Genomic DNA, 14,953 nt, shown 5'->3' with positions numbered 1-14,953 from the left:
GCCAGCCGATTAGAACAGGAGCTAAATGTTTTCAAGGAAACGCTTAACGGAGTGTAAAGATTTTCATTCAGCAGTCAAAAAACAAACACGTGCACACAGAATAGCATGGAGGGCCTAAAGTGACAAAAAAATATTGTATTTAATATGTTTTTGGAAGAGTGGTTCATTAAAATTGGACAAATACATTAAGTTTGTCAAATAAAAATATTTACGCCATATTTATGAATTATTTTATAGTTTGTGAACATCCTGCCCATCAGTCAGTGGGCAGGGCTAACACATAAAATAATCAAGTGGTTGCCTTTAAGATTTTGGAATGACAGGATTATTTCATAAGCAGGTGAGATTTTTTTTTAAGACAGCAGATAAAAGTGTGATTAGCTGAAACACAATCCATTAAAGACCAGATTTATGAGAAGGTGCCACAGCATTTGATCAAGATATCAACTAGGATATCTGTAGCTGTTTTATTAACCAACCTGTCTTAAGTCATAATAGAATTTTACACGTTAAGTGATGTGAAAGCAGGGCGTCCCGGAGGAGACTCCAACACTGATGGGTCTTAAGTGGGAGTGATAGTTATTAAAACTGATTCTTCTTAAAAAATGTAAAAAAAAAAAAATACTTAAGACAACTATAGTCTAAAGCTAAGCACTTCGCTTGTGAGGAGGAAAAGTGTCCTTCTCTCCTCATCCAATAAGATGTAGAAATGCATCCTCCGAGTTTATTCTACATTAAAGAGATTTTTAAAATTCTCACTTTATCACAGATTCTAGATCAGTGATTTATGATTCAATTTTATCAGTCAGGTTTAAAATCTCACTCACTTCTCCATAAAAGGGAGCTGCCATGTTTGAGACTCCACCCAGAGCAGTCATCAACATTAGCCCCTCCCACCGAATTTTCTAGGTTAATTGATAATAAATTCATGAACACCACAAACTATGAAATAATTAGGATTGTTGAAAATTAAGTTTATATTTTAATGTACGAGACATAAAAAATGCATTTGTTTTAAATTGTAATTTAAAAAAAGTACCAAATACTTTATTCAATTATTGTATTGTGTCACTTTTGGCCCCAACAAAAAAAAATAAAAAATAAATAAAAACCTCCCTGATCTGAACATTTAAGCTTTCTAAAATTTGGGTTTTGGATTTTTGTACAAATGCTGACAATCAGAAGGTAAATATTGATTTAGGTGGATAAAATTAATCTGCTCTTTTTCAGAAATATTCAGCCGAGTGAAAAACAAATTTAGAGTCAAAATACAACTAAATACACAATCAGTGATTACATTTATGGAAATCTTCCATAAGAGACAATGAGACAAAAAACACTTTTTTTTAGTTTTCAGAGAGAAGAAACCAACAGATGTACAGAGGTATTAATTAGTACAATCAAATAACAAAAAATAAAATTATTCCAACACATGCTGTGTTAGTTACAGGTTTCTGATTCTTGATTAAAACAATCAAATTTAGACGGCTTTTCATTTAGGATGAACAAAAAGATGAGAAATACTAGATTTATAATACTTATCTTTAAAAATTCATTTGTAAATCTCCCATCACGTTTATCGGAGCTTAAAACTGTAACTATTCTGTTTTATTCAAAGTTTAAAATCTAGAGATGCAGCTTCATTTGAACAAATGTATCTAACTCATCCGTTTTGAGATTGTTCTTTAAAAATGTAAAAGGTGAACCAGTGGTGTCCAACCCTGGTCCTCTAGGGCTCATATCCAGCACAATATAGTCAAAACACTTGATTCAACGGTTGAATAACCTCTTCAGCAGGTAAGTGAGTCATGATGGGTGATGACTCTGGAGCACCAGGATTGGACATCACCGTGTTAAACACCCAGGGTGTGTGTCTCAGTAGCTGAACCTCTCCTCTGTGTACGTTGTGATGATAATCAGAGGTTTTTTCGTTTTTCTGACTACATTTGAACATTTCTGCTCCGATTCAGAAACTTTGATCCTTTCTGCTTTAATTAAAATCTCTGACTCTACAACCTTGGTGCTTCCTGCCTTAATCCCGTCCTTTAATCTAAACATTTTAATTCCATTTCCTGCAGTAACTGGATGCTGTGATTGGCTGCTTACCCTGAAGGGGCTGTTAAGGATGCTGACTCCTCCCCAGGTGATGGAGATGGTGTGTTTGAGAGAGGAGGAGGGTGTGTAGGAGCACTGATAGACTCCATCACCTTTACTACGGACCTTCACCTCCACAGGGAGCCCGTCGGCGTCCTAATTAAAGAAAAAATTACAAACAAAGCCACAATTACGATTCTTATTATCACAAAACTTTTTTGGATCAGATTCTTAAATCCAAAGATTTTATCTTGTTTAGTCCATTTAAAAGCTTTTTTATTGAAATCTAAATTGAACAAAAATTTAAAACTAAACCTTTTTTTTTATCTAAACACATTTTGTACACTCTTGTATCCAAGTGTGAAATACATCTGCAGAAGAACCGTGTTAGCCGTGTTAATGTGGATTCACACCTGGGCTGTAACTGTCAGAGGTCCTTTCCCGGCACCTTCAGCCTTCACGGTGAACTCGGCAGGTTGGTTCGCCAGGCAGCCGGTTTTCTCAAGACCGGGGCCATACGCCCGAACCTACAATAACAATCATATTCTTCAATTTTATTCTAAAACAGATGAGGTCACAGGCGGGGTCAGGACGCCAGTGTGGGTCGTGGAACACAAGAGTGTGGTTTGGTCCAGCTTGACTAACAGACATGATCCAAAGACAGAAAAAAGCTTTTATGAATCAACGTTGGTTTGTTTTCGCCGGGGATGTCTGGAGTCACAAGTCTTTCCATTTTGTGGGTCAGGGAGCCAGAAGACAACTAACCTTCTCAGGGTGGTTGGCGTCATTGTCGGGGATGATGTAGGCCATGAAGGGGCTGTGCTCAATGTCCTCCTCATCACAGGTCACATGGACCGCATATTCACCAGCTTCTGTTGGCCAGTAGCGGACGTCGCATGAGCCATCGTTCTGGTCCTCACACTCAATTTTAGCCTGAGAAGGCCCTTCGATGGCAAAACCTTCAAACAAACCGCAGATCGGATCAGGTGGAAGTCTGGGCGACCTGAGAAGTTAATCCCGTTCTGCAACTCACCCAGAACTCCAACATCAGTGCCAATGGACTCCACTACAAAGGAAGCTGGTTTACCCACAATGCCTCCCTCCAAACCAGGACCCCAGGCCCTGATCTGCTGAGGCCCCGCCTCCGGACCGACTGCCACATCAAACGGACTGAGAGAGAGAGATAGAGAGAAGGAAACGAGTGAAATTCTACCCAAGTTCTGTGGCTACTGATGTGGCAGTAAACCATGTATGCTGAACATGTGGCTTTTACGTGTGTGTGTGTGTGTGTGTGTGTGTGTGTGTGTGTTTTCCTTCTTCCACCCTCTCACACATCAAATCCACAGAGCAGCCCGTAGGATTATGCCCGTTTTTCATCCAAAAAGAAACAAACTTCACACCAAATTAGAGATTTTCTGCCTGAACTTCAGATAAATCACATTTCTCTGGATTTTAAACTTATGCCTCATGCTACATCTCCAACTCCTGCAGCTGCAGGGAACGTGATTTTACATGAGAGGATAACGTTTTATTAACAAGACTGTCACCTACCTGGTGAAAAAACTCCACACCAGGTCATAAATCTGCAGCAGGGCCCAGCTTGAAGCTGGTCCATTAAACATTTTTATTCTATCCATAATTTAGTTTTATGAATCCGAGCCAGTGGGAGCTTTCCTCCTGGTGACGTTTCAGTCCTGGATTGTGACTGAACTGTTGGTGTTTATATGATTCATGTCTAAATTACATGTTGCTGCTCAGAAGGGGGAGTTGTGCGTGATCACAGGACATGAAGTCTTCATTCCTCTGCAGATCCAAACAGATGAGATGAGGTAATGTTCTGAGCTAATCCTCACCTCTTTGGGATGTGCTGACCCCCCCAAGTGATGGAGACTGTGTATTTGCCAGGACTGCTGGGGTAATACTCGTAGGAGAACACACCATCCTGACTAGAGAGCTGCTTCAGCGGCTCATCGATTGCCTCTGAGAGAACAAACAAAGTTTTGCTGCTTTAGGACAAACTGGCCCAGTTTCAGATCGCCTCCACACCAAGTTCACTTACTGGGTCCTTTGACAAGCACCTTCAGGTCTCCACTTCCAGCATTCCTGGTGTCCACTTTAAAATCTCCAATCTGCTTCACCCTTAACCCTGACGGCTGCAGACCGCGACCTGTTGCCCTGCAGGCGCCTGGAGCGCAGGCTGAGAGACAAAACCCATAAAATGGTCAGACATTAGCTAAATAAAAAGGTTTATATTAAATGATTTTGGAGGAAAAAAATGATGAACCAGGTCCCACGTCCACGCTGAAGGGGCTCCGGGGGATCCCCATGCCCCCAAAGGTGACAGTGACTGTGTGCGGTCCGGCCTGCGTCGGTCGGTAGGTGCAGCGGTACACGCTGTCACCTTTATCCTCCATCATCACCTCCACGCTATTCTGGCGGTTCTGCGGGTCTCGGATCATGGCCGTCACATCTCCTGTACCGGCTCCTGTCAAGGAAAGAAGATGGGGTCACGTAGTCTTTTCTTCTCCTCCTCCCCATCGAGTAACGTCTCCTCACCTGCAGTGTAGATGTCGAAGTAGGTGGGTTTATTTGCGACGTTGCCCACAAGCTCGATTCCCGGACCCTTGGCCGTGACTTTAGAGGCATCGCCCGTCGCCTTGTCCACATTCACCTCAAACGGACTTTTGGGAATCTGCTGTCCTGCAAACAGGACCGTCACCTGGAAAACAAACGAGATTCTTTGACTATTAAACTTCAGGTGGAATTTCAGCGGACGACTCATTTTCAGATGAAACTCAGATTTAGTTGTTTTTAGCCTCCAGACGGAGGCACTTTTACCTTGTGAGGTCCCATGACCTTAGGAACGTACACGACGCTGTACGTCTTCTTTCCCTCGTTAGGCTCAGCCTTCAGCTAATTAATGCAAACAGCAAAATGGCATTAGTCAGCTCATGTCTACAATGGAATTTAATTTGTTTAGAGCTACAAAATCACTTTAACTCCAAACAAAGTATTTATGCTCCACTGTGATTATGTTTCTTACATTGTTAAGATGTGGGTAAAAATGGTAAATAAGTGACAATTGTTAATGACACTGGTTTATTCAGACACACAGCAGGGGTGTCGGACCAGAATCAGGCGTTTACCTCCTCTCGGGTGCCATCTGGATGGTCCAGGTAGACAGTGACTTGTCCCTGACCCGCGCTGAACGTGTCCACGGTGAAGACAGCCGGACGGAGAACCTGGTTTCCAGTCGGCTCGATACCTTCATCACAAACAGATCCAGTCAGCTTCAAAGGGTCTAAAATGTTCTGATCTCATGAGCTTAGGTCCTAACCAAGCAAAGACGAATTTAAGGTCAAATTCAGCTTGTTATGAAGATTTAAAACCAGTTTAGGTTTAATCAAGCCTAGTAGAGGGTCAGGTTTAGTAGTCTTCCACTGATTGTTTTTAGATGTTTTAAAGTAGTGTGAAGAAAAACAGGATGACTGTGGTGTGTGTGTGTGTGTGTGTGAGAGACAAGTGAGGGCAGCTCATTGTCCACCCAAACAGCAGCTCACTTCCTTACATTGTTGGACCAGGTTTCCCATTACCAATCACATCTGCTTTCACCTCTACAATGGTTTTATTTCCTGCAGGAAACTTAATTCCGTGCAACAAAAGATCTTTTAATTTAAAGATTTTGAAAACGTGTTTTTCTTGGGCGTTTGGTTGTGATGGTCATGGTTCAGAGTTCAAGATATGGGAAAAAAAAATGTAGTCAGCAGCACTCTAATGAAATGAAATTACATTCTCTTACCCAAGAGAACATGGAAACAAGTGTGTGTGCATGTGTACCAGGTCCATAAGCGCGGGCCTTCTTTGGGTTGAGCTTGGGTTTGAGTGGAGCTCCAGGCTTTAGTTTGGCTTTGGGGAACTGAGACAGGTAGGTCATCACTGACTGTTCATCCACACTGGGGTCGATAATCTCCTCTGGAGCAATCACCTACAAACCCCAACTCGCTCTAATTAAATGTTACGGCAAGAAAAACATCTCTAAAAGGCGTAAGCAGAAGAGACGCAATAGTAAAGCCTCTGGTTTGCGAGACCTGGGAGGGAAGCCTACCTGTGGGATGCCCAGCCACTCATCAGCGAGCTGCATGGCTTCAGTGGCATTCTCTACTGGTTTTACTGGATCCCACGTCTCCCAGTCCGGACAGAGACCTGAGAGGAGAGACCAGTCAGAGCTCAGCATCGACACACTGCCACAAAGAAACAATTGATAAAAACTAGTCTTCTGTTCTGCAGGATTTCAAACCTGGAGCACAGCTGTCCACCAGTGCTCCCAGTGCCTTCCCGTTCCTCCAGTCCTGACTGAAGTTGTTGATCGGCAGATCGGGAACTTTGTGTTGGATCCAGCCCAGCAGACGCTGTTTGGGGGTCTTTGACTCTGCCTGAACAAGACAAAATTATACGTTTTTCGTGATTGTTTTTCTTCATCTGGGTGAATTTTAGGTCAGACGAGATTCCATTACCTCTGCTTCCTCACCCTCCCACATTGGCATGGATATGGAGTAGTGCAGGATCAGAGTCCAGACCAGACCCAGGATCAGTTTCAGGTTCCCATCTACAATGGCTTTAGAGTCTGAAGACAGAAAAACAGATCTCAGGTCAGAACTGAAAATGTTTGACACCAATTTAATCTGAACACATATGAAAAAGCAGGTATTTTTATGCTTCTCAGCATCTTTTGGTTAATCACAGATCATTCCTCAGATGATGCCACTTGTATTTGACAAACAAAAACCCTATTCAGCAGAATTTAAGTCTAACCAGAAAACAAAGCCACCAAATCTTCCTTTAGGGGTAGGGTTAGGACACCCTCATGTCCACGCCACAAGCAAATCTCTACTAATGAAAATTAAAAATATGAGTTTTAATGATAACTGACCCACATAGGAAGCCTAAGTCTCCTCCCTTTCGGGTCGGCTCATGGGTCCCCGGAAGAACGAAAGCAAGTCAACGGGGCTAAAAGAGACATTTTCTAATCTGCTTTGTTTTAGACCCTGGATCTCACACATGTTGTACTTCAGTTTAAATGAAAATTAAATGGGGGTTTCGACCACACCAATCACGTACTTTGAGATTTATCAGCTTGTAAAAGTTCATATTTAGCATGACTACAAACGAGACGTCCGTACGTCACATATATATATCCTCACCACAGAATCTCCTCTCCCCTAGCGTAGCCGCTACTCTCCTTGTGGCTAGATTTATGGTGGCTCTTTCCTCCTGAAGGCTGAACTTACAACCATTTTCCCTTTGATCCCCCCCCCCCCCCCCCCGTCTGGTTTGGTGACATCACTTTGGTAAAGCGCATTTGTAGTCCAGGACTAACTTTCAAACAAAACTTTAAAAAAAAACATTTCATCCTGTTCGAAAATACGCGTTTTCTTGGCTTCAAAATGTGTCTTTAAATTTCATGGCATGTGAAATCCATCGTACATATTATAAATTATTATGAATTATAAATAAGTTATAAATATATGTTAATCAAATATATAAGCGAAATGAGAATATAGCATTTTTAGCCCCTTTGACTTGCCTTAATTTTTAATTCTTTCGGGGACCCATAGTCCAGAAGTAGATGGGTGTGACTTAGGCTCCCTTTTTGGGCCAAAATAAGACACAGCAGTTCAGAATAATTTCAGAAACCAATGAACTCAGATCAAATCCATTCTGGTTTTTTAACCTTTTAAAACGAGTCTCTACCATGACACCTAATTTTAGCGCAATATTTATTATTTTTACTTTTGTAATTTAATGCCAATATAGAGCTCTGGGAGTTGACGTCACTTCTCCCGGCATGCAACAGTTCAAATTGAAACGGCGCCATCTTGGCAGGTAGAAGCCCGCAGCTGGGCTATTTGTTATTGTCAGAAAACTCAAACGGTAAACATGGTGGATTCCTGTTGTATCCCAGGATGCCAGAACAGACGCGGACGAGATAAGGGAAGTGCCTTCTACAGGATTCCCCAAGATTGGGAATGCCGCAAACATTGGATCATTGTAATAAAACGCGCTAGTGACCGGGCTAAAATGAAACTGTGGGATCCCGAGAGTAAAGGTTTTCACTTATGCAGCGACCACTTCATATCAGGTACTTAAACGTTTCCTCGACTGTGTATGGTATTTATTTTAAATGCTTTTATTACGATTCTTAGTGGGCTTCCTAAAATTATTTTGGCGTGGCTTTTTCTGTCTTATTACTCATAGCAACAAGTAAACATCACGTAAAACGTTGCCTCGTGTTTCTGCGTGCTGCCGTTTACGTGTCTTATGATCACAGCAATTAACCGGCTAAGCTGTATTTAATTTTTAAGCAATGGTTGATCAATTGTCAGATCACACATAAAAAGCACTTTGGATTGCTATTATCCATCTCACCGAGACAGATCTCAGACAGATCCTGAGACGCTCCTGCCTGATATATTTATTTTATTCACGGAAGAAAAAGAAAATCAGACTAGTGATTTTTCTTGGCGCTCAGTTTATACATTCAAACAGCACAGCACTCTATTTAAACTACTTGCATTTAAATACGTTATTTGTGTTTTTGTTTAATCAGTTTTATAAATTATAAATGCCAGGGCATCTATAATCCGGTAAGAGGTCCGCTCTGACAGCTTCTGGCATTTTTAAAAAGTATCCCAGGGGCATGGTAAGGGTCGGAGATGTTTAGTCTAATTTCTGACTATATACAACGATTTCCTTGGTTTTAAAGTGTGAAGTAAACTCCGACGGAGTAAAATCCAAGCTGATCCCGTTCATTTTGTTCACCTTTGTTGCCTGCCAACATGGCGTCTACTCTGAGAACCACGTGACGTCCGGAGCTCTATTCTGCATTCATCTCACAAAAACAAAAGCAAAAAAATTTCTGCATGGATTCCCAGTTCACCACTGAGTGAAAATCAAACAATTTATTTACTTTTTGCCTGCACAGCAGCTGGTTTTCAAAGTAAAAGCTCACCCACCAATCGTGCTACAGTTCTGATTGCTGCAGCAAGACAACTTGACAGGTTTACTGGTGCGATCGGCAGATCTGCTGCGAGAAAATTCTTGATCCAAATGGGTTTCATTAGCTCAGGTTTAGGCTGCTGCTGCCTCGCCCCTGGTAACACAATAACTCATACACACTCACACACCCCACCCCCGGTGGAATGACGTAGCGTAGAAAACATCCAAGAGGGTTTACGACATCCTGATCCTACATTTCCTCTCCATACGCTTTCCTCTCTTCTAATTCATCAGTGTGACATCCACCTTTGAGTTTTAGTTGTGTGTGTGTGTGTGTCACTGTGAGCCAACATCCCGTTAGTGTGCAGGAGTGACCTTTAACCCCGAAACCTCCCAGAGCTGAGCTCAGTCAGCATACTGACTAAACTCACAATCACATAACACTTTGTGGTTTTTGATCCAGTCAGTTGCACTAGTGTAGTTTATGGATGTTTGTTTACTTATTTGGGCTCCAAAATCACAAACTTAAGTTTGATTTTATTAAAGCTGGATGAGCAGTCTTTCGATGATAACTGAAAATGAAGCATTTGGTTTCGTCAGAGCGGTTTTGTTTTGAATGAATCTTTGTGGACATGTCTGAGGCTAATGAGGCTGTCGCCATAGCAGCCTATTGTTCACCCTAAGGTCAACAGTTTAATAGTGGTGTGTGTGTGTGTGTGTGTGTGTGTGTGTGTGTGTGTGTGTGTGTGTGTGTGTGTGTGTGTGTGTGTGTGTGTGTGTGTGTGTGTGTGTGTGTGTGTGAGTAATGTTCTCCGTGGCATCTAAAGTGTCCAGATCTGTGTTGAGTTTCCGGCTTTAATAATCTGTTCCTGGAACCCCAATTTCTCCACTTCATCAGGCCCTCCATCCTTCTCATGTGACCCAGACTTAGCTCTGCATCTAAAGGTGGAGGTGGGGGGGGGGGGGGGGGGGGAGCATCAGGTTTAAACCTCTACCCATCATAGTCTCTGGTCTGATCTCCAACCTGTCATTTAGTTGATTTAACTACATCTACAGCCAGCTTTTAACCAGCTAGTGGCTGATCCATTTTAGAACCAAATCTGTTATTTTCCGTTTCCACCCAGCATTTACTACAGCAGAGCTCAGCTGAACATCAGCTGGCTGCAGCCTCCTTGACCCACACATCCTCACATTTACCATCACAGATGCCTCTCAGAAAGCTGCTGCTCCTGTAGATACCAGTTGATTTGTTGGCTTGTTGCTACGGAAAACAACAAGGTGGTAATGTGGGTGAAATAAGTGGGAGGGGCAAAGGAGGCAAACCTGAATGTGTTTGAGAAGAAATGGAAAGTGAGATGGAGTGTGTGTGTTTGTGGGTGTGTATATAAAGGTGAATCAGGCTGGAACAAAATGCCTCTTATCAGCGTGGCACACCCTGTTCTGCACAGGAAGTTACAGAATCAGCCGACAGCAGACTCAGAACCTGCTCTGCAATTTTACTTCAATCACGCCTTTAATAAACACTGGGAATACTAGTATTACACCACCAAAAACCAGCGGAGAACTTAGCAAATGTTAGTCATTCAGGAAAAACATAATTTCTGAGAACAAAGTTCTAATAGACTTCTACTCTGGTTTCCAGTTTTTCCTCTGGACTGCATTCCTGATCAAGTCTCCAAAACATCCCAAAGCATTTGCAAAGGGTCTGAATTTCCTAGTTTGTCGGATGAATTTGGTGTTACTTGAGCTCTGAATGTTTTCAAAATATCAGGAAACCAAATCCAGATTAGCCACTGAGCTCTGGTGTGTCCAGAATCGAACTCAAATAGTTCTTCGGGTTTTTTTTTCTGCGACTTTGAAACAAAAACTGTGGAAAAAGAATGAGAACAAGGAAATGACAGTGTGACAGATTAAAAATAAAATTAACCTTTTGTTCTGATCAAGTCAAAATGTTGAAACAATTCAAGATAAAACTCGTGACTAAAATGCATGAATTTCACAATCTTTTTGCAGTTTAAACAAATGCAACTGTGTCATATAAACAGTGTGGTCAGCAGATATGAGGCTGTGGAAACCATCCCTCTTTATAGCTCTTTTCTTATGTTTTAAAATCTGCAGAAGCAGGTCGACATCTAGGTCATAACACAGAGTTTCTGCTCCATGACTTCACCTCCACAGTCACGACTTCATCTCACGCACAGATGTACCAACGAGCATGATCACTCACACGTTCAGCTTCCTGCACAACAAATTTACAACAGACTCAAACCAAAACAAAAGTCTGGAGTCAATTTTCAGGCCAATTTTATTCTGAACACAGCTTAAAAGCTAGAGGGGATGCTGAAGATAAAGTGTGCAGAGTTTAAACCCTTCTAAATAAAAGCACTACCTGCCATCAACAGGATGGAGAACTACTCAGGATTTAACCGATCAAAAATTGATTTTTTTAGATGTGAGATCTGAACACTCACTCCACTAAAAAATGGATCTCGGATCAGATTCTGCTTGATAATCTATGTAAAGGACTTTATTTCCTTCAACCTCATTTTCTGTTTAACCAAAATCTGCATAGATTGAAAAAAAAAAAAAAGAATCAAACTGTTGCTGGACATTAAGCAAAGCAGTGATGAAACTCTTATGAATCAGGACAGAAGCTGATTCGTGTTTCTCTCATGCTGGGAGCTTTAATAAACCTGCAGAAAAGATTTGAGCTGAATAAAAAAAAATGAATTTGTACCAATATCTAAAAACCACGTTCATAGAAATCATCTAGTTAAATGTGCAAATACTCCTCCAAATAAAAAATTCTATCAAATCAAAAGATGATTTAGTGAACACGCCATTGCTAAACATCTAATTCTAAAAATCCAATGTTTTCCTGGTTCCTGAAATCATGAAGGTTCATCACATTTTAAACAAATTCAACGTGGAGTTGTTTTAACTTCGGGAAATTTAAAAAACTGCTTCCTGTTTATTTTAAATATGTATCTTGTAGTTTGGGATGCAATTATATTACACATTCTGGGTAGAAGGGCCAATACCAGTTAACCTCAAAGGCACAAAAATATTTTAAATGCCCCCCTAAAAATGTACTAAATGATCTGGCCGATCATGCCGAATGTTTGCAGATTGAAATATTCAGACTTATCTCTGGGGCATCTTTAACTTTCATAAAGTAATAATTTACCTGCTGATGACACAAACAAAAAAAGACTAAATGATTGTTTTAGAGTCAGATGACTCATGCACCAGCATCTCAGAGGGGGTGATTCCAGCAGAACTGCTCAGATTACAGCCAGAAACCCAGACGAGACGCCTTTAATGTCTCTGATTTGAGTAATGAGTGGTGAGAAGGGACTCAAGAGTGTGTGTCATTCTGTTCCCGACTGCCTTTAATCTGGTTTTGGTTGGATGCAAATAGCTGCAGGGATGAAGGAAGTTAAAGGATGATCAAAGACTGAGGAAGACTTGGTCTCCAATCTCAGAGAGGTTTTCACAAGGATCTGAAGTGAGCGAACCAGAAAAGCATTAAGGAACACGGAGAGGGACCCGTACCGAAGCAGGAGCTCAGGTTTCTGAGGAGGCGAGGGTCACACAACTTCCAGAACAAGCTCCAGAACAAAAGCAACCAGAACTAAAAAATAAAATAAAATAAACGCCTGATGCTTGAGGAGCCACAAGAGTGCACTAATGGGGCTGATTCTGCCCTGTCATTAACATCTGGCACGATGTTCTCATGAATAAACAAACACACGGCAGCGTTTAGCCCGGTATGTTTATGTTTATGTATTTAGCAGACGCTTTTGTCCAAAGCGACTTACAAGTGAAGTGATAATCGGCATGTTGCCCTTGAGGCTAACAACAACAACAACAACAACTTGACATCAATCATGGAGAGGAGGGAACAAGGAGTGGAGGGTGCTAGTTAAGAAGATGCTCTCCAAAGAGCAGCGTCTTCAGGAGTTTCTTGAAAATTGAAAAGGAAGCCGCTGTTCTGGTAGTGCTTGGTAGGTCATTCCAGATTTGTGGAACGATGCATGAGAGAGGCTGGATTGTCCTGAGCGTGGTGAAGGCATTGCCAGCAGACGATCCTGTGATGACCGGAGCGGCCGGGCTGAGACGTAAGCCTTTGCAAGAGGATTCAGGTAGATGGGAGCCGTACCATCTCGGACTTTGTATGACCTCATCCTGCCGGTTCCCAGGATATAAGGTCATCAGAACCAGACCCAACATGCAGGAAGGAAGGGTGAGACATGAGATTGAAAAACCTGTTTAATAAAAGATTTAAAAAGCCATTATGTAAATTTGATTTCATGCAAACCGATGCCAGAACTAAGTTTCATATTTAAATCATGATCACACGCCATGTTTAAACAAAAGGCTGTTCAAATGCTGATCCAAGATGGAAGGAAGGAAGACCAGAAGAAGAAAAGCTAGAGGAGGATGTTTGTAGCCGAGCCAGGCTGCAGGAGGTTCACCGCTGTGATTATCATCCAACAATCTCACTAAACCACTGCAACCACACAAACGTTTGTACTTCTGTCGCTGACATCATGCATTCCTCAACCGCATGGCAAAGACCGGCAATGAGGCTCAAACATCTGACACAACTGGTTTTATTTCAAGGGCCAAATCCCAGGGGAGACTCTGGATCAAACTTCTCCACATAGTTTTGTTCTGAGCATTTAGTGGATTTAAAACCTTTGAGAAACAATCTACTTCCTGTTGCAGTGATGAGCCATGCAGCTGATTTGTTGAGGACAATTATTTTTATGACTTAATGGGATGAAGAACAATACAAAGATGTTCCCAGATAATTAAAGCGAACATTCACAACGCTAAAGACCTAAAGGCAGAAATGCACCAATACTGGGTTTTTAGGGCCGGTACAGATTCACATTGTGACCCGTTTCGATCCAAAAGACAACATAACATAACATTTCTGGAAATTAAGTCAAATCTGCTACTGCTAGCATGAGTTGGCTCTAGCAGTAGCACCAATACCAGGATTAGTGGAGAGTTCACAGATCAGGAAACAGTCAGATTTTTGGTTAGTAATTGTGCATTCAGGGACCAGAAAAGATGATAAAAAAAATATAAAAAAAACATCTGAGTTGGAGATTGGCTGTTCACTGATCAGTGTGCTCTATGACCAATTCCAATCACCAGACAATATTTTGGTGCATCTTTAGATGAAAAAGCATAAAAACCCTGCAGGTAGAAATGCTCCATGTTCCTCATCCAGCAGGACATTTTCTGCTGACAAACTAAAGTCAAAGTAAACACATACTCCTTCAAATACACAACTTTTTAAAAGTGCTGTGAAGTTTTTTGATATGTCTAATTTAGATTAACCAATCAAACATGAGCTAGAACTTAAGAAAACTAGGAATTCAGGAACATTCCCAGCAGCTCAAACAAACAAACTGCATAACATCTGTCCTGCTCATCATCCGACACCTTCCCGGCGCTGTGATCATAATCATCCAAACCTGACCACTATGTCTGCCGCTTTCCCCAGACGATACGAGTTTGCGTTTGTTTGATTTTCACCCTGGATATCAAAGAGACAACGCACAAAGAAACCAACAAGAATCCTGCTGCCACCAGGTGACAACTGCATGACTGGAGGTAACGAGCTAGACAAAAACAACCAGCTCCCCCTGGGGATTTAATTCCATCTCCACCTTACTTTGGGCAAACAGGCGGGAAACACTGTGGACAGATTGCCAGTACTGGTAGAAATCTAAACAAAAATTGTTAAAAGCCTAGAAATCTAAAGATATCTCAGCAGAAGCAAAATATTTTGTTATGCAGGTCGGTCTAGCCATGCTCCAAAATAACCTAAGCCCGAACAATTTTA

The 14,953-nt window shown here is 41.7% G+C and overlaps 1 protein-coding gene across 2 annotated transcripts in view; it reads right to left on the bottom strand.

The window, feature by feature from the left end:
- The window catches only part of flnbl (filamin B, like), a 43,447-nt gene that overhangs the window by 20,061 nt on the left and 8,433 nt on the right, over positions 1–14,953 (bottom strand). For both annotated transcript variants that reach the window (XM_015958676.3, XM_015958677.3), the window contains exons 2-15: positions 6,609–6,718; positions 6,392–6,527; positions 6,200–6,297; positions 5,932–6,079; positions 5,241–5,359; positions 4,933–5,007; positions 4,651–4,813; positions 4,379–4,579; positions 4,154–4,291; positions 3,948–4,074; positions 3,128–3,264; positions 2,860–3,053; positions 2,508–2,621; positions 2,107–2,250 (exon numbers count right to left, since the gene is read on the bottom strand). In XM_015958676.3, coding sequence (XP_015814162.3) covers positions 2,107–2,250; positions 2,508–2,621; positions 2,860–3,053; positions 3,128–3,264; positions 3,948–4,074; positions 4,154–4,291; positions 4,379–4,579; positions 4,651–4,813; positions 4,933–5,007; positions 5,241–5,359; positions 5,932–6,079; positions 6,200–6,297; positions 6,392–6,527; positions 6,609–6,718 — 1,904 coding nt within the window. The remainder of the gene's footprint in view (positions 1–2,106; positions 2,251–2,507; positions 2,622–2,859; positions 3,054–3,127; positions 3,265–3,947; positions 4,075–4,153; positions 4,292–4,378; positions 4,580–4,650; positions 4,814–4,932; positions 5,008–5,240; positions 5,360–5,931; positions 6,080–6,199; positions 6,298–6,391; positions 6,528–6,608; positions 6,719–14,953) is intronic.

The sequence above is a fragment of the Nothobranchius furzeri genome, chromosome 3, assembly GCF_043380555.1.
Source record: "Nothobranchius furzeri strain GRZ-AD chromosome 3, NfurGRZ-RIMD1, whole genome shotgun sequence".
Classification (NCBI taxonomy): domain Eukaryota; kingdom Metazoa; phylum Chordata; class Actinopteri; order Cyprinodontiformes; family Nothobranchiidae; genus Nothobranchius; species Nothobranchius furzeri.
This window is presented reverse-complemented; position numbering and strand designations above follow the sequence as displayed.